The sequence below is a fragment of the Odocoileus virginianus genome, chromosome 29, assembly GCF_023699985.2.
Source record: "Odocoileus virginianus isolate 20LAN1187 ecotype Illinois chromosome 29, Ovbor_1.2, whole genome shotgun sequence".
Taxonomy (NCBI): Eukaryota; Metazoa; Chordata; class Mammalia; order Artiodactyla; family Cervidae; genus Odocoileus; species Odocoileus virginianus.
In genome coordinates, this window is record NC_069702.1 from 31,889,862 (window position 1) to 31,917,268 (window position 27,407).

A 27,407-nucleotide genomic window follows, 5' to 3' on the forward strand; every position below is an offset into this window, starting at 1 on the left:
GTTGTTTAGTCACTAAGTAGTGTCTGACTCTTGCAACTCCATTCACCAGACTGCTCTATCCATGGGGTTTCCTAGGCAAGTATACTGGAGTGGGCTGCCATTTCCTTCTCCAGGGCATCTTCCTGACCCAGGGGTCAAACCCAGGTCTCTTGCGGCAGGCAAATTCATTACCACCGAGTCACCTGGGAAGCCCTTAACTATGTATCATTCAGTTCACTTGCTCAGTCATGTCCAACTCTTTGCAACCCCATGAATCACAGCATGCCAGACCTCCCTGTCCATCACCAACTCCCAGAGTTTACTCAGACTCATGTCCATTGAGTCGGTGATGCCATCCAGCCATCTCATCCTCTGTCGTTCCCTTCTCCTCCTGCCCCTAATCCCTCCCAGCATCAGGGTCTTCTCCAATGAGTCAACTCTTTGCATGAGGTGGCCAAAGTATTGGAGTTTCAGCCTCAGCATCAGTCCTTCCAAAGAACACCCAGGACTGATCTCCTTTAGGTTGGACTGGTTGGATCTCTTTTCAGTCCAAGGGACTTTCAAGAGTCTTCGCCAACACCACACAGTTCAAAACCATCAATTCTTTGGTGCTCAGCTGTCTTTATAGTCCACTGTCACACCCATACCATACCATACTAGAAAAACCATAGCCTTGACTAGACGGACCTTTGTTGGCAAAGTAATGTCTCTGCTTTTTAATATGCTATCTAGGTTGGCCATAACTTTCCTTCCAAGGAGTAAGCGTCTTTTAATTTCATGGCTGCAATCACCATCTGCAGTGATTTTGGAGCCCAAAAAAATAAAAAGTCTGACACTGTTTCCACTGTTTCCCCATCTATTTGCTGTGAAGTTATGGGACCAGGTTCCATGATCTTAGTTTTCTGAATGTTGGGCTTTAAGCCAACTTTTTCACTCTCTTTCACTTTCATCAAGAGGCTCTTTAGTTCCTCTTCCCTTTCTGCCATAAGGGTGGTGTCGTCCTCATATCTGAGGTTGTTGATATTTCTCCCAGCAACCTTGATTCCAGTTTGTGCTTCTTCCAGCCCAGCGTTTCTCATGTATAGATTTATTCAAATCTTTAAAACATTTTTTATTTTGTTGTGATCAAAATATTTTAAGTGAGATCTTTCTCAACAGATTTTTAAGTGTATAGTAGAGTATTGTTACCTATAGACACAAAGTTGTACTGCTGCTGCTGCTGCTGCATTGCTTCAGTCGTGTCCAACTCTGTGCCACCCCATAGATGGCAGCCCACCAGGCTCCCCCGTCCCTGGGATTCTCTAGGCAAGAACACTGGAGTGGGTTGGCATTTCCTTCTCCAATGCAGGAAAGTGAAAAGTGAAAGTGAAGTCTCTCAGTCGCGTCCGACTTGTAGTGACCCCATGTTCTGCAGCCCACCAAGTCTCCTCTGTCCATGGAATTTTCCAGGCAAGAGTACTGGAGTGGGTTGCCATTTTCTTCTCCGCAATGTTGTACACTAGACTTCTAATTTATTTATCTTGTACAATTGAAACTTTGCATCTGTTAATCAGCAACTCTGAATTTCTCCCTCCTCGCAGTCCCTGGCATCCACTTTTCTAATGTCTTCTTCTATGAGTTTGACTATATTCAAATCTTGAATAAATTTTATGTATTAATAAAACTGAATTTTCTATGTTTGAAGCTTTTACTCATTTCAGAACTGTGGAACATGGACCAAATACATCTTTCAGTTTATTAATTTCATAAATTAGAATTTTTAAAGTACTTGTATATTTTATTCCTAGATCTTTGATTATAAACTTGAAGATTTGTGAGTCTTCTGAAAACTTTCTAATTGTTGCTGAACTTCAGAAAGCACATTTTTTTTTGTTCTAATATTATTTAAAGAGTTTCTAATATCTTCATATAATTTTTTTTCTAGTTCAGGACCATGAGGTTCATCAGAAAATTTTGGCAACTGATGTTCGTTCTAAAAATACATCTGACTTGAGAAAGATGTCAAGTAAAAAACTAAAAGATAATCACAGTAAAGCTGATGAAGAGTGTTACTTATCTATTGGCTCACCTTTTGACCTGGATATAAAAGCATCTTCATTGCAAAAGGGTAGTCCATCTGTTGCCCAAAAGAGAGAGACCTACACTTCCGACAATTCAGTAAATATGCTATCTTCAAGTACAGAGATTTCTCATAAAACCAGAAAAAGGTGAAGTTTTATTTATTTATGAAATATTTATCTTTCCGTAACAACTTCATTTTTTATTTAAAAAAATGGGTAATTTGGTCTCGTGTATTTTATAATAAGTATTGAATATTTACATGTTATGAGAAAAGTAGACATACATTGGGTATATATTCAATTTATATTTACTATGGAAGGCCTTAAAGTGTACTTCTGAAAAGTTTAGGGGTAAACTTTTCTATGGTCTATGGAAAAGCATAATTTTTTTCTTTAAGATCTAAAAAAAAAATTGACATGTAGAAGATAATACAGTAGGCACTCATATTTGACATATGTGAATATTTTGTTATACTCAGATACTTTTTAAAAACATTTTTGAGTGTCATATAGTTGAATTAAAATGTATTAATTACTGCTGTATAGCAAATTGACTCAGTTATGCATATATATGTATATATATACACACACAATCTTTTTCATATTCTTTTTCATTATGGTTTATCACAGGATATTTTTTTTTCTCATAATACATTTTCTCTAGCTTCCTAAGAAAAATAATTTGTATTTTCCATATGTTATTTTTAATTACCAGGGTAGGTATGTATCAGGTCACTTTGAGGGGTAGCAAAGAATAAGTATTGTTGAAGATAATTGTGGTGAACCCACATCCATTTCCTGGGGCTTTCTTTTCCTTTGGCCTTAGAAGCAAAATTGATTGTTCAAGGTCCTTTGCTATTGGAAAACCTCTGCCGTAAGTATAATATCTGTATAGGGTCTTTCCTCTTTGATTCTTGGAGCTGAGGAGTTAAGTACACTCTAAGATTTTGCAGTCCAAAGTGTGTTCTGCAGCTCAGGATCGAGAGAAATGATATTATCTGAAAGCCTGTTAGAAATACGTAATCTCAAACGCTATCCTAGACCTATTGAATCAAAATCTACATTTTAATAAGATTCCTCAGAGGATTCAGATTCATATGAAATGTTTGAGAACTAGTATTTTAAACTACAATTTGACTTGTTATATGATTTAACCATCCTTTTTCTCTTTTATTTTTTTTCTGTCAGCAAATACAAAATTTAATTTTTCTGAACAATTTGTCTTGTGTAATTTGTGTGAGAGAAACACATCAGCATTTATAAAGTTTAAATAAAGGCCCATCGGAAAATTTTGTAAGTGGTTATATTATCACTGTAGGGAAGTTCAAGAAAACTTATAACTCAGCAAATGGTGGAAACATTCAGCTTGTCGTCCTTCTAACCTTTTAGGTTAAACTTTGAAGATAAAGATGTTTTGAAGAAAGTAGAAATAATGAATGAAGTATCAGAAATAGAGGATAAAGTATCAGAAGGACCGCAAGAAAGGAGACAGTCAGAAACATCTCAAGAAAGAATACAAGATTCAGGATATGAAAATCAACCGCGAGCTAGGAAGAGTTTTTCAACGTTGTTTTTAGAAACTGTGAAAAGAAAAAGTGAATCCAGGTAAGTTATTAAGAATGGTCCAGATTTTTCTTTCACATTCTTTGAATAGTACCTAAGGATTCTTAATGACATTTAACTAGAAGTTAATCTTAATTGACATAATTTTTAATTGAAATTATGTTTAACCCATAAGGAGAGTGAGTTTCTTACCAATAAACTAACCCCAAAGCCATCATTTAATGGATTCTAAATTAAATGTGAAAGAAAATAAGTTTCTTCAGCTTTTATTACTTCTGTTCATCAACACTTTCTAGTATATAAGATATCAAAAAATAAAGGCAGTATTTAGAAGCAAAATTGTCAAGGTGCCTATGTGTCATTGTTAAGTGTTTTAAATATTTTTTTCTATTTCTTTTGATTGTGTTAGTAAAATGGTAGTCCTAAAATAAATTTTAATCCGTTCTTGCCTACTTAAAAGCCTTCAGTAGTTCCACGGTGTCCACATAGTGATTTTTAACTGGCTGCACGTAGAGTTAACTGGAGTGAACAGCAGCTCGGGCTGAGAGCCACTGGCTTACGGAATAAGTGTCAGAGTTGTCAGCTGGTGTTTGGGGCTTCCCTGGTGGCTCAGACAGTAAAGAATTTGCTTTGCAGTGCAGAAACTCGGGTTCAGTCGCTGAATCTGGAAGATCCCCTGGAGAAGGGAATGGCAGCCCACTCCAGTATTGTTCCCTGGAGAATTCCATGGACAGAAGAGCCTGGCGAGCTACGGTCCATGGAGTCGCAGGGAGTCTACACGACTGAGTGACTGTCACTTTCACTTTCACTTTATAGCTGGTATTTAAGGCCTTCACTCTCACTCGTGAACTGTTTCTGTCGCATGTATTTGCAGTTGTCCTGACTTTGGCACACTCTTTCCCCTTGTCATATGCCAATTTATATTTTCTTCTGAAAGTTTCACTCCAGTGTGTTTTAAAATAATTTCTTACCTTGTATTATGGTTTAACTATTTTATGTCTGTCTTAGTAGATTATGACATAAACCCATCTTTCTGGGAGTGTAGTTTCTTTTGTATTTTCTATGAGATCTGTCAGAGTGCTCGCAAATCTATTAGGAAGGTTTTATAAAAACATTGAATGAATGAAATTCCTCTTTGGTTCAGTCTCTGTTCCATAGTTGGCTCCTCCCTCCCTCCACCTCCATAGTCTTGCTCCTTCTCTCCCATCTCTCCTTCTCTTTCTGTGTGTGTGTGTGTGTGTGTGTGTGTGTGTGTGTGTGTACACATAGGTACATATGGCATTTTTACCCCTGTATGCATGTTGTCCCTGCTGCTGCTGCTGCTGCTGCATCGCTTCAGTCATGTCTGACTCTGTGCGACCCCATAGACGGCAGCCCACCAGGCTCCCCTGTCTCTGGGATTCTCCAGGCAAGAACACTGGAGTAGGTTGCCGTTTCTTTCTCCAATGCAGGAAAGTGAAAAGTGAAAGTGAAGTCGCTCAGTCGTGTCCAACTCTTCGCGATCCCTTGTTCTGCAGCCCACCAGGCTCCTCCTCCGTCCATGGGATTTTCTAGGCAAGAGTACTGGTATCTGATACAAATATGTTACATTTATGGACTAATTATATGTGTGTCCAAAGGAGTAATTATTTTTTAATGTGTCAGTTTTTTTGGATAAACTAGTGAGTATAGTTTGTTTAATTGCTATAACCAGATATAACTGTTCATTATTTCTCATGTTTGCTTCCTTCTTTGTTTTGCTTATGCTTTTCCTTCTGATTCTTTCTTGCATGTTCTCATGGCCAAATCATATCTGTTCTTCAAGATCCAACTCAAGTGGCATTTTTCTACTGAGCCAGAAGTCATCTTTCTGTATTCTGAATTTTAATATTTAATTAAAATTGTATTTTTAATTTGGGCTGCTAAATAGACCAGCATAGTCTGGATGGCTTGTAAGCAACAGAAATTTATTTCACAATGCTAGAGGCTGAGAAGTCCAAGGTCAAGCCAAGGCTCAAGTAGATTCAGTGTCTGGTGAGACCTGCTTCCTGGTTCATGATGGCTATCTTATTGCTATAACCTCAAATGGTAAACGGTAGTGAGGGAGTTTTCTGGGGTTTCTCTTATAAAGGTGCTAATTCCATTCATGAGCCATTGCACCCTCATTACCTAATTACTACCTAAAGACCCCACCCTAAAATACCATCATATTGGGGATTAGGTTTTAATTAATTAATTTCAGAGGGATATAAACATTTGATCTGTAGTAAGTGTCAAGGTTGTTTCCGAAGGATATCTTTGGTTTGAATAACCTTAAAGTCATGAAAGTCTCTTGAAATAGAATAAAGGAGGGATATAGAAAGTTCTTATTGGCTGGTTTGGGAAAACTTTTATTTTTAAATACATAGCATTATTTTTTGTTTTTCTGGCTGCCTGGTATGTGGGATCCTAGTTCCCTGTCCAGGGATTGAACCCATGTCCCCTGCAGTGGGAGTGCAGAGTTCTAATCACTGGACCTCCAGGAAGTCCCTCGGATTACTTCTTTAATGTGTGGAATTAATAGATATTGCAGGTATATTTGTTGTTCTTTAGTCCCTAAGTTGTGTCCAACTCTTTTGCAACCCCAGAGACTATATTTAGCCCACCAGACTCCTTTGTCCACATAATTTCTCTGGCAGGAATGCTGGAGTGGATTGCCATTTCCTTCTCTCCATACCCTCTCCTGCATTGGCAGGCTGAGTCTACCACTGAACCACCTGGGAAGCCCTACAGATAATACACAATAAAGCAAGTTAAACATATTTCTATCAGATTGGCTAATAGTGCTGAAAAATAATATTTCTGTTTAAATGTGATCTTCTATTTATATATTATATAGTCTTCTATTTATACTTTTTTTATTAGATTTTCTAGGTTTTTCTAAAACTATAAACTTTATAAACTATAGTTTATAGTTTATAAACTATATAAACTTGTAAGACTGCCTATTAAGATATATTTCTTAGCATATATATGTATATGTTTTTTATATTGGAAGATTTATGAGGTGTTTGAGATTAGAGAAGTATAGAAGGCATTTTCATATCATCTTTTTTTTTTCATAATCTTTTTATGAAGGGAAAAAATAGAGACATGATAATCCAATTTTTCCATCCTAGCTTTTCTTCTACTGTGTAAAAAGTAGTTAAGCATCCTTGCTGCTAAGTCACGTCAGTTGTGTCCAACTCTATGTGACCCCATAGATGGCAGCCCACCAGGTTCCTGTCCCTGGGATTCTCCAGGCAAGAATACTGGAGTGGGCTGCCATTTCCTTCTCCAGTGTATGAAAGTGAAACGTGAAAGTGAAGTCGCTCAGTCGTGTCCGACTCTTCGTGACCCCATGGACTGTAGCCTACCAGGCTCCTCTGTCCATGGGATTTTCCAGGCTAGGATACTGGAGTGGGGTGCCATTGCCTTCTCCGTAAGCATCCTTACTCATGTGAAAAAGGCAGAAAAAGGGGTACATGCACTGCCTTCAGAATTTGAATGTTTGCCCTATTTATTTTTGCATGTTTCACTCTAGGATATGGTTTGTTCATGGCTGTTGTCATAAAGAGGAAGGAAATGCAAAATTATTCTATCAGATTAAACACATACAAAAATGTGAATTTTCAAACTTGAAATGAATTTTTATATAATATAATTTATAATTTAGTCTGTAATTTAGTAGTGTTTTCTTAAATTGTTAAACTGGAAGGTGTCTCAAAAATAATCTTGTTTTGGATGTTAAGAAATTCATGCCCATGAGACATCTATAAAAACAAAATTTAACATTATAATAATGGCATGCATTTTTATACTGTGAGTGAGTATATCTGAGCAGTATTTAATACACCTCTGGGTTTCATCTGTTTAATATTTCTAATGAATGGGTAACCTGAAATTAGTTGATGAAGTCTGTATAGATGCTTCCAGCTTTAAATTTTTGTGATCGCATCAATATTATAAATGAGTATGCTCAGATATTATAGAAATGTAAAAGGAGGGAAAGATTTTAAAGTGTAAGAAAAAATTGAAGAGACATGTCAACTGCTCTTTAAAGCAAAGATATAAACTTTACTTTTTTGAGCTATTATTTATTGTAACATTCTGTTTTAGTTCTGTTGTTAGGCATATAGCAACTGTTCCACCTCATTTATCTCCTGCAAATAATTTGAAGTTATTGGAAGATGAGTTTATAATTGATGAATCAGATAAAAGTTTTGTCAGTCAACCTTGGATTACTATACCAAGAAAGACTGGGCCTCAGAAGCAGCACACAGCATCCCCTGCTGAGAGCACTGTCCTTCAAAAGAAGAAGTCAAGAGGAAAACATGACAATGTATCATCTATGGCTTTGACAAGTAACAAGCATCCTGGCAAAACTCACCCAGTAGAGAAATCTCAACCCTCTGAACAAAACATGCTGGGTGGGAGTTGTGCTTTGACAGATGAAGTAGAAAATAATTGTAAATCTACAAAATATGAAATACATTCTGAGAATGCAGAAAAAGCATCTGGAGCCAAAAGGACTATAAAACCAAAACAGAGAACAAAATCTAAGGCCAGCGTACCCAGAGAAGAAGTTGATGTGATGCAATCTAAAGTTAAAAATATATCACATACTGTTCAAGACAAGTTACAAAGAAATTCAGACAAAAATATGGAAGAGGGTGAAGAGATAAGCATTAGCATTTCCAAAAATCAGTTGCTCTCTGTGGGTAAGTGTTTATATTAAATGTAACTGTGAATATTAATCTAACACTTTGCTTTTTATAATATTCCTATCTAGCGTTGGGAAGTAGGCATTTAATCTGCACAAAGCCTTGAAAGCCTGCAAGCTCTTTTCTAGAGTCTCTTTATTTTACATTGTACTTCAGCTCCAGGTCTCTTGATTTTGGGTAGCTTCTAAGATTACAGCATATGGAAAGGGAGAAGTAAAAGGCAAATGCTTAGTAAACCAGGTAGTTACCAGAACACAAGTATGACAGCATCATATATTCTTGAGGCTTATTAAAATATAAATTTGGATAAGAAATCAGCTAGTTGGTCTAGTTCTTGCAGATAAAAATTAATACTCCTCTGTTCAATTATTTACTCATTTATCTAAAAATTATTGAATGTCAGACTGTATTAGGCTCTGAATTTACAAAGATTGCTATTAAATAATTTTCATCATTAAAAAAGATCCATCTGTTAATGTCTGTAGACCAACAGATAAATATACATACATCCACAGGATGATATTGGAAGCACAGAGAATAATCAACTAACTAGTAACTCAAAAAACTGTCTATTTTGGGACAGTATATCATTTATTTTTCAAACTGGGACACATGAAAATGGGAGAGGATGTCATGACTGTGAGCATAAACTCCGATTGCCCAGGGAGACCTGAAATACAACCTCTTTCTTATGCCATCTCTCTGCATGGTGATAGAGGTTTATAATGGTGACAGTATCATGAGGGAAAGATCAACTTGTGCTTTTTTGTATCACTTTTTAAAATTGAAGTATAGTTGACTTACAATGTTGTGTTAGTTTTAGGTGTATGGCAAACTGAATCAGTTACACACACACACACATTCTTCTTCAAGTTCTTTTCTCTTACAGGTTATTACAAAATACTCAATATAGTTCCCTGTGCAGTATAGAAGGTCTTTATTGGTTGTCTGTTTCATTTATAGTAATGTGTATATGTTAATCCCAAACTCCTAATTTACCTCCATCTCCTATTTGTATCTTTTTTATTTTTTCTGTAGGTTCCACAATAAGGGATATCATATGATATTTGTTTTTCTCTGTCTGGCTTATATCACTAAGTATGCTAATCTCTAAATCCATCCATGTTGCTGCAAATGCCATAATTTCATTCTTTTTTATGGCTGAGTAATACTCCATTGTGAGTATGTGTGTTTGTGTGTGTACGTATGTAATTACCACACCTTTGTTATCCATTCATCTGTGGATGGACATTTAGTTTACTTTCATGTCTTGCTATAGTTAGTAGTGCTGCAGTGAATGTTGAGTTGCATGTATCTTTTTGAATTACGGTTTTCTCCAGATCCATGCCTAGGAGTGGGTTTGTAGATCATATGGTAATGCTATTATTAGTTTCTTTCTTTCTTTTTTTTTAAATTTTTTAATTGAAAGAAAGTTACTTTACAGAATTTTTTTTGTCATAACGTCAGCAAGAACCAGCCATAGGTACACCCATGTCCCCTCCCTGCCGAGCCTCCCTCCTGTCTCCCTCCACATCCCGCCTTTCACATCCCAGCTCGTCACAGAGCCCCTGTTTGGGTTCCCTGAGCCATACAGCAGATTCCCATTAGCTGTCTATTTTACAGATGGTATTTTAAATTTCCATGTTACTCTCCATACATCTCCCCTTCTCCCTCCTTCCGTCCCCCCATGTCCATAGGTCTGTTCTCTGTGTCTGTTTCTCCATTGCTGCCCTGAAAATAAATTCATCAGTGCCATCTTTTTAGATTTCAAATATATGTGTCAGTATACGATATGTATATTTCTCTTTCTGACTTAACTGCACTCTGTATAATAGGCTCTAGGTTCATCTACCTCATTAGAACTGACTCAGATGTGTTCCTTTTTAATGGCTGAGTAGTATTCTATTGTATATGTACCGCAACTTTTATCCATTCATCTGTCAATGGACATCTAGGTTGCTTCCATGTTCTAGCTACTGTAAATAGTGCTGCAGTGAACATTGGGTTACATGTGTCTTTTTCAGTTTTGGTTTCCCCAGGTTGGATGCCTAGGAGTGGGGTTGCTGGGTCATATGGTAGTTTTATTCCTAGCTTTTTAAGGAATCTTCATACCGTCTTCCATAGTGGCTGTATCAGTTTACATTCCCACCAGCAATGCAAGAGTGTTCCCTTTTCTCCACACTCCAGCATTTATTATTTGTAGACTTTTTGATGATGGCCATTCTGACTGGTCTGAGGTGGTATCTCATAGTTTTGATTTGCATGTCTCTAATAATGAGTGATGTTGAGCATCTTTTCATGTGCTTGTTAGCCATCTTTATGTTGTCTTTGGAGAAATGTCTCTTCAACTCCCTTTTGCACTTTTTGATTGGGTTGTTTGTTTTTCTGGTATTGAATTGTATGAGCTGCTTGTATAATTTGGAAATTAATTCTTTGTGAGTTTTTCCCTTTGCTATTATTTTCTCTCATTCTGAGGGTTGTCTTTTCACCTTGCTTATAGTTTCCTTTGCTCTGCAAAAGCTTTCAAGTTTAATTAGGTCCTACTTGTTATTTTTGTTTTTATTTCCATTACTCTAGGAGGTGGGGCTTCCCCTGTGGCTCGTAAAGAGTCCACTTGCAATGTGGGAGACCTGGGTTTGATCCCTGGGTTGGGAAGCTCCCCTGGAGAAGGGAAAGGCTACCCACTCCAGTATTCTGGCCTGGAGAATTCCATGGACTGTATGGGCCACGGGGTTGCAAAGAGTGGGACGCACTGAGCGACTTGCACTGCGCTGCTCTAGGCGGTGGGTCACGAAGACCTTGCTTTGATTTATGTCATCGAGTGTTTTACCTATGTTTTCCTCTAAGAGTTTTACAGTTTCTGGTCTTACGTTTAGGTCTTTAAGCCATTTTGAGTTTATCTTTGTGTATGGCATCAGGTAGTTTTCTACTTTTTCATTCATTTGCACATAGCTGTCCAGTTTTCCTAGCACCACTTGTTCAAGAGGCTCTCTTTGCCCCATAGTATATTCTTGTCTCCTTTGTCAAAAAGAAGGTACCCATGGCTGTGTGGGTTAATCTCTGGTCTCTCCGTCTTGTTCCATTGGTCTGTGTTTCTGTTTCTGTGCCTTTCCCGCGCTGTCTTGGTGACTGTCGCTCTGTCATGTGACCTGAAGTCGGGAAGCTTGCCTCCTCCAGCTCCACTCTTCTTTCTCAGGACTGCTGTGGCTATTCGGGGTCTCTTGTGTTTCCATATGAATTGTGAAATTTTTTGTTCTAGTTCTGTGAAAAATGCCATTGGTAATTTGACGGGGGGACCGTGTTGCATCTGTAGATTTCATTTAGTAGTATAGTCATTTTCACAATATTGATTCTTCCTACGCAGGAGCATGGAATATCTCTTCATCTGTTACGGTGTCTTTGATTTCTTCAGCAGTGTCATAATTTTCTGTATACAGGTATTGTCTCCTTACATAGATTTATTCCTAAATATTTTATTCTTTTTGTTGTAATGGTAAAAGGGATTGATTCCTTAATTTCTCTTTCTGATTTTTCATTGTTAGTGTATAGGAATGGAAGTAATTTCTGTGTTTTGACCTTGTATCCCATGACTTTGCTGAATTCACTGATTAGCTCTAGCAATTTTCTGATTTTAAGCAGTTTCTTTTGGGTTTTCTATGTATAGTATCATGTCATCTCTAAACAGTGAGAGTTTTACTACTTCTTTTCCAGTCTGTACTCCTTTTATTTCTTTTTCTTCTCTGATTGCCATAGCTATGACTTACAAAATGATGTTGAATAATAGTGGTGGGAGTGGACCCCCTTGTTTTGTTCCTGATCTTAGAGGGAATGGTTTTACTTTTTCACCATTGAGAATAATGTTTGCTTGAGCTTTTCTTATATGGCCTTTGTTATGTTTAGGTAGGGTCCTTCTGTGTCCATTTTTTGAAGCGTTTTTATCATAAATGGATGCTGAATTTTGTTGAAGCCTTTTTCTGCATCTATTGAGATGATCATATGGTTTTTATCTTTCAGTTTGTTAATATGGTGTATCATGATTGATTTGTGTATACTGAAGAATCCTTGCATCCCTGGAATAAACCCAACTTGATCATAGTATATGAGCTTTTTAATGTGTTGTTGAATTCTGTTTGCTTGAATTTTGTTGAGGATTTTTGCATCTATGTTCATCAGTGATATTGGCCTGTAATTTTCTTTTTTCATGTTGTCTTTGCCTGGTTTTGTTATCAGGATGATTGTGATCTTGTTGAATGAATTTGGAAATGTTCCTTCCTCTGCAATTTTTTTTTAAGAGTTTCAGAAAAATAAGCATTAGCTCTTCTCTAAATGTTTGGTAGAATTCCCCTGTGAAGCCATCTGGTTTTTGGGAGATTTTTGATCACTGTTTCGATTTCAGTGTTTGTAACTGTGTTGTTTATAATTTCTATTTATTCCTGGTTCAGTCCTGGGAGATTGACCTTTCCTAAGAATCTGTCCACTTCATCTAGGTTGTCCATTTTATTAGCATATAGTTACTCATAATATTCTCTTAGGATTCTTTGTATTTCTATGTTATCTGTTGTAACCTCTCCTTTTTCATTTCTAATTTTGTTGATTTGGTTTTTTTCCCTTTTTGGCTTGATGAGTTTAGCTAGTGGTTTGTCAGTTTTGTTTATCTTCTCAAAGAACCAGCTCTTAGTTTTATTGATCTTTGCTATTGTTTCCTTTATTTCTGCTCAGATTTTTACAATCCCTTTCCTTCTGTTGACTTTGGTCGTTTTTTGTTTTTCTCTTTCCAGCTGCTTTAGAAGTAGAGTTAGGTTGTCTATTCAGTGCTTTTGTTGTTTCTTGAGGTGTGATTGTATCACTATAAACTTCCCTCTTAGAACTGCTTTTGCTGAATCCCATAGGTTTTGGGTTGTCATGTTTTCATTGTCATTTGTTTCTAGTAATCTTTTGATTCCTTTCTTATTTTCAGTTACCTCTTCATTATTTATTAATGTCTTATTTAATCTCCACGAGTTTGTGTTTTTTGCAGTTTTTTTCCTGTAGTTGATATCTAGTCTGATACCTTTGTGGTCAGAGAAGATACTTGATCCAATTTCAGTTTTCTTAAATTTACTGAGGCTTGATTTGTGACCCAATATGTGATCTGTCCTGGAAAATGTTCCATGTGTACTTCAAAAGTGTATTCTTCTGCATTTGGATGGAAAGTCCTGAAGATATCAATGAGGTCCATTTGGTCTAATGTTTCATGTAAGGTTTGTTTTTCCTTCTTGATTCTCTGTTTTGATGATCTGTCTGTTGGTGTAAGTGGGTTTTTTAAGTCACCTAGTATCGTGTTACTGTCGATTTCCCCTTTTATGCCTGTTAGTGTTTGCCTTATGTATTGAGGTGCTCCTATGTTGGGTGCATAAATGTTTACAATTGTTATATCTTCTTAGATTGATCACTTGATCATTATGTAGTGTCCTTCTTTGTCTCTGATAATATTCTTTAGTTTAAAGTCTTATTTTGTCTGAAATAAGGATTGCCACTCTGGCTTTCTTTTGGTTTCCATTCTCACGGAATATCTTTCTCCATCCTTTTACTTTCAGTCTGTATGTTTCTCTAGGTCTGAAACGGTCTCCTGTAGGCAGCATATATATATATGGATCATTTTTTTAATGTCCATTCAGTCAGTCTGTATCTTTTGGGTGGTACATTTAATCCATTTACATTTAAGGTAATTAGTGATACATGTGTTCCTATTGGCATTTTCTTGATTGTTTTGCGCTTGTTTTGTAGGCCTTTCCATTCTCTTGTGTTTACTGACTATGCAAGTCCCTTTAGTATTTGTTGCAACGCTGGTTTGATGATGCTGAATTCTCTTAACTTCTGCTTGTATGTGAAGCTTTTGATTTCTCTATCAATTTTGAATGAGATCTTTGTGGGATATAGTAATCTTGGTTGTAGATTTTTCTCTTTTAGTACTTTAAATATGTACTACCACTACATTCTGGCCTGTAGAGTTTCTGTTGAAAGATCCGCTGTTAAATGTATGAGTTTTCGGTTGTATGTTACTTGTTACTTTTCCCTTGCTGCTTTTAATATTCTTTCTTTGTACTTTATCTCAGCTTGATTAACATATGTCTTGTGTTTCTCCTGTAAGGGACTCTCTGCACTTCTTGGACTGATTGACTACTTCTTTTCCCATGTTGGGAAAGTTTTCAGCTCTCAGTTCAGTCACTCGGTTGTGTCTGACTCTTTTCAACCTGGGGCTGCAGCATGCCAGGCTTCCCTGTCCATCACCAACTCCCGGAGCCTGCTCAAACTCATGTCCATCAAGTTGGTGATGCCATCCAACCATCTCATCCTCTGTTGTCCCCTTCTCCTCCTGCCTTCAAACTTTCCCGGCATCAGGATCTTTTCCATTGAGTCAGTTCTTCACATCAGGTGGCAAAAGTAATGGAGCTTCAACATCAGTCCTTCCAATGAACCCCAGGACTGATATCCTTTAGGATGGATTGGTTGGATCTCCTTGCAGTCCAAGGGACTCTTAAGAGTCTTCTCCAACACCACAGTTCAAAAGCATCAGTTCTTTGGGCTCAACTTTCTTTATGTTATCACATCCATACATGACTACTGGAAAAACCATATCTTTGACTAGACGGACCTTTGTTGGCAAAGTAATGTCTCTGCTTTTTAATATGCTGTCTAGATTGGTCATAGCTTTTCTTCCAAGGAGCAAGTGTCTTTTAATTTCATGGATGCAGTCACCACCTACAGTGATTTTGTAGCCCAAGAAAAGAAAGTCTGTCACTGTTTCCATTGTTTCCCCATCTGTTTGCCATGAAGTGATGAGACTGTGAAGTGATGGGACCAGATGCCATGATCTTCATTTTTTGAATGTTGAGTTTTAAGTCAGCTTTTTCACTCTCTTCTTCCGCTTTCATCAAGAGGCTCCTAAGTTCCTCTTTGCTTTCTGTTTAAATAAGCTAAGCAGGGTGACAATATACAGCTTTGACATACTCCTTTCCTAATTTGGAACCAGTCCATTGGTCCATGTCCGATTTTACTTCTTAACTGCATACTATACTGTTATGCAGTTATACTACTACTTATATAACTTTAGTATAACTTAAGTTATACTACTTAGCTGTTACTTAACCTGCATACTATAATTTCTTCAAAATTTTTCTCGGTGCTTTCTTTTTTTCCTCCTTCTTCTGTGACCCCCTATAACTCGAAGATTGGTACGTTTAATATTGTCCCGAAGGTCTGATGATATCCTCAGTTCTTTTCATGCCTTTCCCTTTATCCTGCACTTCAGCAGTTATTTGCACCATTCTATCCTCCAGCTCACTTATCCGTCCCTCTGCCTCAGTTATTCTGCTGTTGGTTCCTTCTAGAGGAAGGTATTTTTAATTTCAGTAATTGTGTTATTCATCTGTTTGCTTATTCTTTATTTCTTCTATGTCCTGGATTAACTGTGTTAAATGTTTCTTGTATTTTCTCCATTCTGTTTTCAAGTCTTCAGAGCATCTTTGCTATCATTATTTTGAATTCTCTTTCAAGGAGATTGCTTATTTCTTCTTTATTTGGTGTTGTGCGTTTTGACCTTGCTCTTTCATTTGTGCTGTATTCTCTGTATTTTTGTCATTTTTTTTTTTTTCTGACTTGCTTCATTGAGGTCTCCTCTTCCCAGGATTAGGGTTGTATTACTTCTTGCTCTTGTTTTTGCCCTTGGAGGGAAATGTTGGTTGGGTTTTGTGTTGATTTCTTGTTAGGGGTGACTTGTGCCTGTGTTCTAGTTGGAGATCAAGCAGATCAAGCAGGTAATTACAGAGATAATGGGACATATACACACTCTTCCACACATACAGTTATAATCAAAGTATTATAAAGAAAATAGTATGAGAGATTAACTTGGTGAACAAGGAGAGTCAAAAGTGATAACCAGTTAAAAGCAGAGCTAGGTCATGCTCAATCTGGAAAACTGCATAGCAGAGGGCCAACTGGGGAATATAACAGAGAGCTCAGCAATTTAACCTACTTGGTGAAAAAAGAAAGAGTAAAGGAATACGGGGAGAAGGAAAAAGGACAAAAAAAGAGGAGAAGGGAGGCAAAAGAGAAAAGGAGGGGGTGGAAAGAAGTTTAAAAAAAGAACGACAGAAAAAATAGAAAAGCAAAGATGAATAGACATATGTGGAGAAGATTTATATGTATATTCAGAAATAGATATAGCTGGTAAAGAACTATAGGAAAAGCAGTTGAATATATAAAAAACAAAATGAAAAACTCATTAAAAAAGAGGGTGAAAAAGAGAAAAAAAATGATTTTTTTTTTTTACAAGAAAAATAAAGAGGAAAGCTCTATAGTACCACAGAAGGCGAATGTGAAGGTGGAAATATGTAGGGGGAATAAACAGTGTGAATTACAAGAGAAAAAAACGTTCTCAAGGTTGTAGTTCTCTTTGGTTGTGGCATCTACCCCTGTGGATGGGATTGGGTTAGTGTCCTGTGACGTTTTCATGGTTAGGGGAGCTTGTGCCTGTGTTCTGGTTGATGGAGCTGGATCTCGTCTCTCAAGGGCAGTGCAGTGTAGATTAGTAGACTTGGAGAGTCTGTGGGTTCAGTATGCCTTTGGGCAGGCTTTCTGGCTTTGGCAGTGCTGTGTGTGTGTTAGTTGCTCAGTCATGCCTGACTCTTTGTGACTCTGTGGACTGCAGCCCATCAGGCTCCTCTGTTTATGGGATTTTCCAGGCAAGGATACTGGAGTGGGTTGCCATTTCCTTCTCCAGGAGAGTTCCCTGACCCAGGGATAGAACCCAGGCCTCCTGCACTGCAGGCAGATTCTTTACTGACTGAGCTATGAGGGAAGTGTTTGACATGTCTGTTTCTGCAGCCACTTAAAGTGTCTCTCTCAGGATATCTTCACTGCCACCAGCCCCCTGCTTATTCCTGGGATCATTCCCCGTCCTGCCCTGCACTGCTGGCCAAAGCTTGTTAGGTAGGGGCTTATGTGGATCTTTTCTTGTGCCCTCTGTGTCACAGAGACTTGTGTGGGCTTCCCTCAGCCCTCTGAGCTCAACCTCTGTGTCACGGGTCTTGTGTGCACTTGTCTCGGTTCCCAAGGCCCTCGCTCTGTGTTGCGGGGCTTGTGTGCACCTGTTTGGGCTCCCCTGGCTTGCCCTTTGCTTCACGGGGCTTGTGTGCCCTTATCTTGGCTCCCCGGTCCGCCCTCTGCATTGAGAGGTTTGGGTGTACTTCTCTCGGCTTCCAGGGCCCCCGTGCTGCATTGCAGGGCTCATGTGGACTTGTTCTGGCTCCCCCTGCCTGCTCTCTGCATTGCGGGGTTTGGGTGCACTTGATTCGACTCACCGCCTGCCCCCTTTGTAGCAGGGCTTATCCTATTGTAATTTTTTGTGTGTGTGTGTGTGTTAATCCGGCAAACAGTGTCTGGAGGTGGGGAATGGCACAAAATATGGAACGCTTCACGAATTTGCGTGTCATCCTTGTGTAGGGGCCATGCTAATCTTCTCTGTATCATTCCAATTTTAGTATATGTGCTGCCAAAGCGAGCACCTATTGTTAGTTTTTTAAGGAACTACTGTATTATACTCCACAGTGGGTACACCAGTTTACATTCCCAGCAACAGTGTAGAAGGGTTCTTTTTCCTCTACTTCCTCTCCCTCATTTATTATTTGTAGACCTTTGATGATGGCCCTTTTGACTGGTATGAGGTGATCCTTCCTTGTAGTTTTGATTTGAATTTCTCAAATTATTAGCAGTATTGAACATTTTTTCATATGCTTATTGGGCATCTGTGTATCTTGGAGAAATGTCTATTTAGATCTTATGCTCATTTTTCATTTGGGTGTTTTTGTTTTTTTCTTATATTGAGCTGTATGAGCTATTTGTGTATTTTGGAAATGAATCTCTTATTTGTTGGTGACTTCATTTGCAAATATTTCCTTCCCTCTGTGAGTTGTCTTTTCATTTTGTATATGTCTTCCCTTTTACTGTGCAAAATCATTTAAGTTTAATTAGGTCACGTTTGTTTATTTTGTTTTCATTTTCATTACCCTAGGAGGTGAATCGAAAAAGATACTTGTAATTTTTGTGAAAGAGTGTCCTGCCTGTGTTTTCCTCTAGCAGTTTTATAGTATCTGGTCTTACATTTAGATCTGTAATCTATTTTAAGTTTATTTTTGTGTGTAGTGTTAGAGAATGTTCTAAGTTCATTCTTTTACATGTGGCTGTCCAGTTTTCCCAGCACCAGTTATTCAAGAGAGTGTCTTTTTTTTTTTTTTTTACTGTATATTCTTGTCTCCTTTGTCATACATTAATTCACCGTAGGTGCATGGGTTTATTTCTAGACTTTCTATCCTGATTCATTGATCTGTATGTCTGTTTTTGTTTCAGTATCATAATGTTTTGATTACTGTAGCTTTGTAGTATAGTCTGAAGTCAGGGCAACATTCCTCCAGCTCCGATTTTCTTTTTCAGGATTGTTTTGCCAATTCACAGCCTTCTGTGTTTCCATGCAAATTTAAAGTGTTTTTGTTCTAGTTCTGCAAAAAATGCCATTGGTGATTTAATAGGGATTGTATTGAATCTGCAGATTGCTTGGGTAGGATAGTCATTGTCAGAAATCTGATTTTTCCATTTCAAGAGCATGATATATCTTTCCATCTGTTTGTGTCATCTTTGATTTCTTTCGTTAGCATCTTACAGTTTTGGAGTACAGGTCTTCTGCCTCCTTAAGTGGTTTAAGTATTTTACATTTGATGCAGTGGTGAATGGGATTGTCCTTAATTTCTCTTTCTAAACTTTTGTTGTTAGTGTATAGAAATGCAACAGATTTGTATGTTAATTTTGTATCCTGCAAATTTTGTTTTTCAGTGAAGACTTCTCAAAATTTTCTAGTAGTCTTTAGGATTTTCTATGTGTATTTGGTTGATGCAAACATAACTGCAGTTTTGAACTGTGAATTTTAAATCATTACAACAAGGCTCAAACACATCTTTATTAATCAAAATAGGGATCATTACAGTCAATACTTTTTTGCCAGTAAGTAATAAGTTTTATTCCTGTAGCTTAAAAATCCATGCTTTGGCAAGAGGCTTTGTTGCCTGGATGAATATAGGATGTGTTTCAGGCCTGACATTTGGTTGGAGGAGCTTGATTTTCATTGAGCATTTCTTTGGTGATTTTTCCAGTTATCCCTGATAATTCTATGTATCGTTTTTTTTGGAGGTGGGGTGAGGGGAAATGAGATGTGTCCAGTTTTTAAACTAAACCTAACATCTGCTTTTGGGGACTTGCCTGCATCTCTGGGATTTGAATGAGGGTTGTGTCCCATTTTACTCTGTTTTAAGTTTGCATTTAACATGTTTCTCTTCTCTGCTCCCCTTGCCCACTGGGGACTCCTGTTTGGCTCCTTAAAATTTGCTGCTTAGAGTGAAAGTTCAGCGGTAGCTGATGATGCTGCAAGTTCTTTCTGGACCTTTGCAAAGGGAGTTATCAGTGAGGGCCACCACTCTCTTGGGATCTGTAAGACTGGGTGTTTTTGGTACCTGCTGTCCATAGCCCTCCACTTTTATCAGAATACTTTGCCAGTGCACTAATCTCTTTGGAGATAAGAATGTTAGCATGTTACAAAATGTTAATTTTATTTTGCATAAAATATAGTACCATGTCTGAGTTAATTATTAATATTTAAAACATTTTATTCCTTAACTCCCTCATTTACTTTGCTTACAGCTGACTCAGTTCCTTTAATTGGCAGAAATCTACAAATTTGTGTCACCCACTGCTGAGATTGTTTAGCCCCTGATGTGTTTGTATAGATTTGTTTCTGGTGGTAGCTTGTCCTGAAATGTATGTAGCAACAGGTATTTTAGGATAAAACTGTTGTGTAGTGCATGCTCTATGTGGAATTCAGAGGAAAACTCAGATTCAGTGAATAACAATGCCAAAAAATACAAGCAGCTAGCCATTGTTCAAATAACAGTGGTGCTATTTGTCTTTCGTGGCCTTTTAGACTTTCATTGTCCTAAAATTCCATTTTATTGGGAACCCATTCTCCACCTGGTCTTTCTTGACAGGGAGTTTTTCTACTTTAAACAGTTTCTAAATAAAATTCTGTGTTTCAAGAAAGAAAAAAAAAATCAGTGCTTCAGGATTTGATAAACTCTTGAAAAGCATTTTCTGCCTCTTGCTGGTCGTGGAAGGTTTTTCCCTGGAAAAAGTTGTTGAGATGCTTGAAGAAGTGATAGTTGGTTGGCAAGAGGTCAGCTGAATATGGCAGATGAGGCAAAACTTTGTAGCCTAATTCATTCAACTTTTGAATTGTTAGTTGTGCAATGTGAGGTCAGGCGCTGTTGTAGAGAAGCACTGGACCCTTCCTGTTGACTAATGCTAGCAGCAGTCATTGCAGTTTTCCATATATCTCATTGATTAGTTGAGCATACTTCTCAGATATATCGATTTTGTCAGGCTTCAGAAAGCTGTAGTGGATCAGACAGGCAGCAGACTACCAAACATGGACCATGATCTTTTTTTTGGTACAAGTTTCACTTTGGGAAGTGCTTTGGAGCTTCTTGGTCCAGTCACTGAGCTGTTTGTTGCCGGTTGTTTTAGAAAATCTACTTTTTGTCACATGTCACAATCTGATTGAGGAGGTTCATTATTGTGTAGATAAGAGAAGATAATGCTTCAAAGTATGATTTTTTTTTTTCTTTTCAGTTAGCTTGGGAGGCACCCATTTATTGACCTTTTGCACCTTTTCAGTTTGCTTCAAATGTCAAATGATCGTAGAGTGGTCAACGTTGAGTTCTTTCGCAAGTTCTCGTGTAGTTGTAAGAGAATCAGCTTCGATGATTGGTCATTGTCAACTTCTGACATCTGGCCACTGTGTTCCTCCTCTTCAAAACTCTCATCTCTTTTGCCAAATTTCTTGAGGCACCATCGCACTGTATGTTCATTAGCAGTTCCTGGGCCAAATATGTTGTGGATGTTGCAAGTAGTCTCTGCTGCTTTGCAACCCATTTTGAACTTGAATAAGAAAATTGCTTGAATGTGCTTTTTGTCTCACATCATTTCCATAGTCTATTTATATAATATAATCAGCAGCTAATAATGTCGTTAGCAAAAAAGCATAGAAGTGTGCATTAAAATGATATATAACATAAAATGTTTATTTAAGACTATATTCTAATATCAAATAGCAAATTTCAACAATGCAAAAACCGCAGTTACTTTTGCACCAACTTAATAGTATCTTGTCATCTGCAGAGAGTGACAGTTTTATTTCTTCCTTTCCAATTTGGACTTCTTTTGTTTCTTTTCCTTCCCTGATTGCTGTGGCTAAGACTTCCAAAGCTGTGTTGAACAAAAGTGGTGAGAGTTGGTCTTAGAGGAAATGTTTTCAGCTTTTCACCATTCCTGGTCTTAGAGAATGTTTTCAGCTTTTCACTGTTGAGTATGATGTTACCTGTGGCTTTGTCATATATGTCATATATGGCCTTTATTATGCTGAGGTATGTTCCCTTTGTGCCCACTTCTTTGAAGAATTTTGATTGTAAATGAATGAAGTGTATCACTTTTTCTGTAATCGAGAGAAAAGGTATTACAGAAAGAACTTTCTCCAGAATAGTTAATGGACTAGAAAACACTTACCAGATTTATTTGCACTTTGTATGTATGAAATACAGCTTAATCCTTGACAATCCTATCCAATAAGAGATAACACTCAAAAGAAGTTAAATATTAGTCTAAAGGTCTGTTTCAACCTAGAGCCCATATTTTTTGTTACATCAGAAAGTTTTGAAAAGGTGAAAATTTTTAATGCTTAAGTGGAATTGTTTTTGTGCCTGGATTTTCTAACTCTGTTGTTAATATAGAGGAAAGAGAGAGTATATTAAAAGCTCAATATTTATCCTCATCTTTTTTTTAAAAAATCCTCTGTAATAATGGTTATCACTGGTGGCTCAGTGGTAAAGACTCAGCCTGGCAATGCAGGAGACAAGGGTTCCATCCCTGGGCTAGGAAGATCCCCTGGAGGAGGGCATGACAAACCACTCCAGTATTCTTACCTGGGAAATCCCATGGACAGAGAAGCCTGGCGGGCTACAGTCCATGGGGTTGCAAAGAGTTGGACATGACTAAGCTCATGCATACGCTCAGTTATTTTAGCTTTCTTTTTGTATTGTCTGTAACATAGACTTTATATCACCTGAAATAATAGTTGTCAGACTTCAGTTTTGCCTATATATGCCTTTGCATATTTGACAAATGCTGCTTACAATAGAAGGAAAAATGACCTAGTTAATGAATCTCTTGTAAATGTTAGACATGTACCATATCCTTTTTATTTGAATTCTTCTTTATTTTTTTGTTTCCTTCAGTTTCTAATCAACATTTGGTCATTTTAAGAAAACAGTGTATGGAGAATTTGACTAAACTGAAGGTGATAGTTAACATTATAAGAAAGCATATTTCTTAAAACTAATAGAATATAAATTCACAAAATTTGAAAGGTGTGTATTTATAATTTCTTAGTAAAAAAACATTGCTTCAAGAAAGTGTACTTGGGTGATAATCTCCTAAATTATAAATGTTAAACCTGTATTGAATACCTGCTATATTTTGTACACTGATTTTAGTGTATATAAAACTTGTATTTACTAGATTGGCTAACTAATATAGCATTCTGCATTAATTTTCGTTTGCTCTCATAACAACTTACTACATACTTAGTGGTTTAAAACAACAAACATCTTCCCATTCTGTGAGTCAGGAGTCTGAAATGGATTTTACTGGGTCAAAATCCAGGTGTTTACATGGTTTTTGTTCCTTTTTGGTTGTTCTAGAAGAAGATCTGTTGCCTTGCTTTTTCTACTTTCCTGAAATCGCCTGTATTCCTTAAATTATGGCTGTCCTCTTACAGTCTCAAAACCAGCAATGCCAGCCTTCTCATTGTAATTGGATTCAGCCAGTTATCCTGGGATAATCCAGGGTAATCTCCTTATTTTAGGGTTTATTACCTTAATCATGTCTCTAAACTTTCTTGCCATGTAATGTAACATTTTCACAGATTTTGTGATTAGGGCAGGTGAATTAGGAAGTCATTATTCTACCAACCATATCATTTTCAAAGACTAAAAATATGGAGATAATTCTAATTCTGAAAATAATTTTCCATTGATTCACAAGGCACTTGACATAACTGTAATGCCTAAACTGATGACTTGGATTGAGCAAATTAACTTTTCTACTTTTGTTGTCCCATAGGCTTCTCAGACTCAACATATTGGAAACTAAACTCCTCCCAACTTCTTCCTCTGCTAGTTTTCAGTATCTTCATAAGCAGAGACATAATAAGAAAGAAATCTGATTCATCTTTAACTCCTGTTTTCTTTACCTGGAAAACTGTATGAAGTCAATAAGTCTTTTGACTTCTTCCTTAGTAGCTTTCAAATCTTATTATTTCCCTGCATTGCTGCAGCTACCCCCTTTGGCCAAGTTACATTAACCTCTTTCTTAGATTATTTTAGCATTTTATGCACATACCCTTGCTTTTCTTTCCTCTCCAGATTTGTCTCCTGGACTGGTTTATAATGAATTTTTTCCAGTTCCATGAGCAGGCCACTTTCTCAGCTGTGGGTCTTTTTGTATGCTCTTCCTTTTACTTAGAAAATAAAATTTAAAAAGAAAAGAAAAGAAAATATACTCTGGGTTCCCTACCAAGCTGTGTAATAAGTTTAAATATTACTTTCCTTGATTATTATTACTTACCCTGTATGTTCCTACATCTGCTCCAGAGCACTCTTCATTTTCAAACATAATAAGAAAATGCTGAATTTGTCTTGTACTATAGAGTCTAGACTGAAAGCTCCAGAAGAATAGGAACTATATCTTTCCTGTTCCTAAAACCACTTTGCTGTAGCATTTCTGTGGCTCACTGGAATATATTATCAGCAGTGACAGAAATATTGCTCTATTTTGGATGAATACTCTTGCTGTGTTTATCTGAACATGCCCCATTTTCAGAATCCTATTCCTGTACATGTAAATATGCAAAATTTTCTACAGTAATCACTTTTTTCTCTAGCTGTTGCCCTGCTTATGACTTGTGTCCCTACAGTTCTAAGTTACCTCTTTTCATATTACCAGATGTTTCATATATCAGCTTAATGTTCTGTATACGTTCCTTTTTATGTCATTCATTTTCTGTTCTTTCTTGATCTGGAGCTGAATTCTGAAATGGTATTCTTAATTGGTTTCTTTTTTATTTTGTATGATTTTTTTTTTTTTTTTGGTATCATTGTCTGAATAAATCTTTGATGGTAGCATTTTCCTCTTCATATTCTTTTGCTTTAAATCATTGTTCACATTGGTGTTTTTTCTTTTTTTGAATCAATTCAATGAATATGGATAATAATCTCTGTCGTCATGAGCACCTCTCATTTATTGAAGCAGTTCCTGAGGATATTTTTGAGAAGCATAAGGGAAAAACAAGAAGGAAAGACATAAATAAAAGGAGTTAGAGAAGAGAGATGTGGATGGAAATCTTGGGGGCTGGAAAATGATGCTCATCAGTGAAAATTCTTGCTGTTGTGAAAATAATTTTTCAAATAGTGACAACTATGTTGAAAGTTCTCATTCTTGCTTTGGTGTTTTGTAAATTGACCCTTTATTATTTTCTGTATCTACTCCCTAAAATATGTTATTTATTTACAAGTTTTTACTTTGTGGTAGCTTATAGTGTTTCCTATTCTCGTCATCTTGAAAGTATTGGTTGATACTCTTACTAAGCACAATATTGGTACAGTAGATTCTATTTTTTTTTTTTTAATAAAAATTTTTGTGCCTGATCCAGTATAATTACGGAACAGTGTAAATACAGAAGTGGCAAGGACCAAACATAAGGAGAAGAGATTAAGAAGAGGTGGCAAGAATACATAGAAGAACTATACAAAAAAGGTCTTAATGACCTGGAAAACCATGATGGTGCAGTCACTCACCTAGAACCAGACATCTTGGTGTGTGGAGTCAAGTGAAGTCAAGTAGGCCTTAAGAAGCATTATTATGAACAAAGCTACTGGAGGTGATGGAATTCCAGCTGAGCTATTTTAGTTGCTAAAAGATGATGATAAAGTGTTGCACTCAGTATGCCATCAAATTTGGAAAATCAGCAATGGCCACAGGACTGGAAGAGATCAGATTTCATTCCAATCTCAAAGAAAGGCAATGCCAAAGAATGTTCAAACTGCCATAGAATTGTGCTCATTTCACATGCTAGCAAGGTAATGCTCAAAATCCTTCAAGCTAGGCTTCAACAGTATGTGAACTGAGACCTTCCTGTTGTACAAGCTGGATTTAGTAAAGGCAGAAGAACCAGAGATAAGTTGCCAACATCCAGGTCCATATAATGAAAGCTATAGTTTTTCCAGTAGTCATGTATGGGCGTGAGAGATGAACAATAAAAAAGGCTGAGCACTGAAGAATTGATGCCTTTGAACTGTGGTGCTGGAGAAGACTCTTGAGAGTCCTGTGGACTGCCAGGAGATCAAATGAGTTAGTCCTAAAGGAAATAACCCTGAATATTCATTGGAAGGACTGATGCTGAAGCTGAAGTTCCAGTACTTTGGCCACCTGATGAGAAGAGCCAACTCATTGAAAAAGACTGATGCTGTGAAAGACCCTGACACTGGCAAAGATTGAGGGCAGGAGGAGAGGTGGGCAGCAGAGGATGAGATAGTTGAATGGCATCACTGACTCAATGGACGTGAGTTTGAGCAATTTCCAGGAGATTACAAAGGACAGGGAAGCCTGGCGTGCTGCAGCCCGTGAGGTCCCAAAGAGGTGGGCATGACTTAGCAACTGAACAACAACGGTATAATTAAGGCAAATAGTCTTCTTTTACTCCTTTATAAGCGTGGATCAGTTCTCTTTATCAGTATCAATCAGTTCTCTTCATTCCGAATTTAAAGTATTGCCAAATCCTATAACTTTCTGAAAATAGAATCACAGAGTGATGTTGCTATAAGGTTTCATGACAGAATTTCACTCATTTTATCCTCTATCCCTCTACTTCCTAATAAAGCACCTAGAATAGCGTTTTTCATATTTGCATGTGCATTTGAATTCACTGAGGGTCTTGTTAAAATATTGATTAATAAACTGATTTAGAGGGTCTGGGGTGGGACTCAAGATTCTGTTATTCTAAACAGTCTATCCCAGGTCATTTTAGTGTAGTTGATGTGAGCCACATTTTAAGTATCAAAATTTAGGTAGTACCTAAAATTGCTCATGCTTGGTAGCAGTTTTATTGATATCATTGCCTAGTGAAATACAGACTTTCACCTGAACTTGTTATTTTGGTGTCTGTTTGAGAGCTTGTATAACAAACAGTGTTATATGCTGTAGGTAATAAAGATGACTTAAAGTGCTGGTAGGAAGGCGTGTACCCCACTCAGGTCTCTGGCCTTGCGTTGTGTGGAGGCTGGTGCTACTGGCGGGCTCAGCCAGGTCCTGGGGTGTCTGGTGGCGCCTGCGGTCTGGGAGCTAGTGCTGGCCTGCCGGTGGGCAGGGCTGTGGCCTGGGGTTGATGTTGCCTGCTTGTGGGCAGGACCTGCTCCTTACACCGGTGGCTGTGAGGTCCAGGGTGTTTTGGAGCTGGTGTAAATTCACCAGCAGAATGGTGGGCAGAGCTGGATCCTGGGATTTCTGGCTACAAGGCCCTGGGATTCCTGGAGCTGGTGTCAGACTGATGGTGGGTAGGACTGATCCTGATGGTTGGCCGTGGGGTTACAGGGGTCCAGAGGCTAGTGCTGGCCCATTGATAAGTAGGGCTGGGTCCCAGCTAGGTTGGCTTCTTGGCCTGGGTTGTCCCAGGACTGATGCTGACCTCCTGGCGGGTGGAGGGGGTCTGGCATTAGTAAGCTAGATGCTGCTGTTTTATTAATAGTCACTGTGTCATATCTGACTGTTCTGTGAGCCTGTGGACTACAGCCCTGCGGGCTTCTCTGCCCATGGGGTTTCCCAGGCAGGAATACTGGAGTTGCAAATACTGGGTGCCATTTCCTTCTCCAGGGGATCTGTCTGTCCCAGGGAT

The 27,407-nt window shown here is 37.7% G+C and overlaps 1 protein-coding gene and 1 non-coding gene across 3 annotated transcripts in view; one reads left to right on the top strand and one right to left on the bottom strand.

Annotated features, from left to right (window-relative positions):
- Positions 1-27,407, top strand: part of CENPC (centromere protein C) — a 90,663-nt gene that overhangs the window by 17,149 nt on the left and 46,107 nt on the right. For both annotated transcript variants that reach the window (XM_070458341.1, XM_070458342.1), the window contains exons 6-8: positions 1,904-2,186; positions 3,429-3,644; positions 7,719-8,320. In XM_070458341.1, the coding sequence (XP_070314442.1) occupies positions 1,904-2,186; positions 3,429-3,644; positions 7,719-8,320 (1,101 nt within the window). The remainder of the gene's footprint in view (positions 1-1,903; positions 2,187-3,428; positions 3,645-7,718; positions 8,321-27,407) is intronic.
- On the bottom strand, positions 17,762-17,868 carry LOC139032080 (U6 spliceosomal RNA). The gene has a single exon (XR_011484629.1). It is a non-coding gene; the product is annotated as a U6 spliceosomal RNA (small nuclear RNA).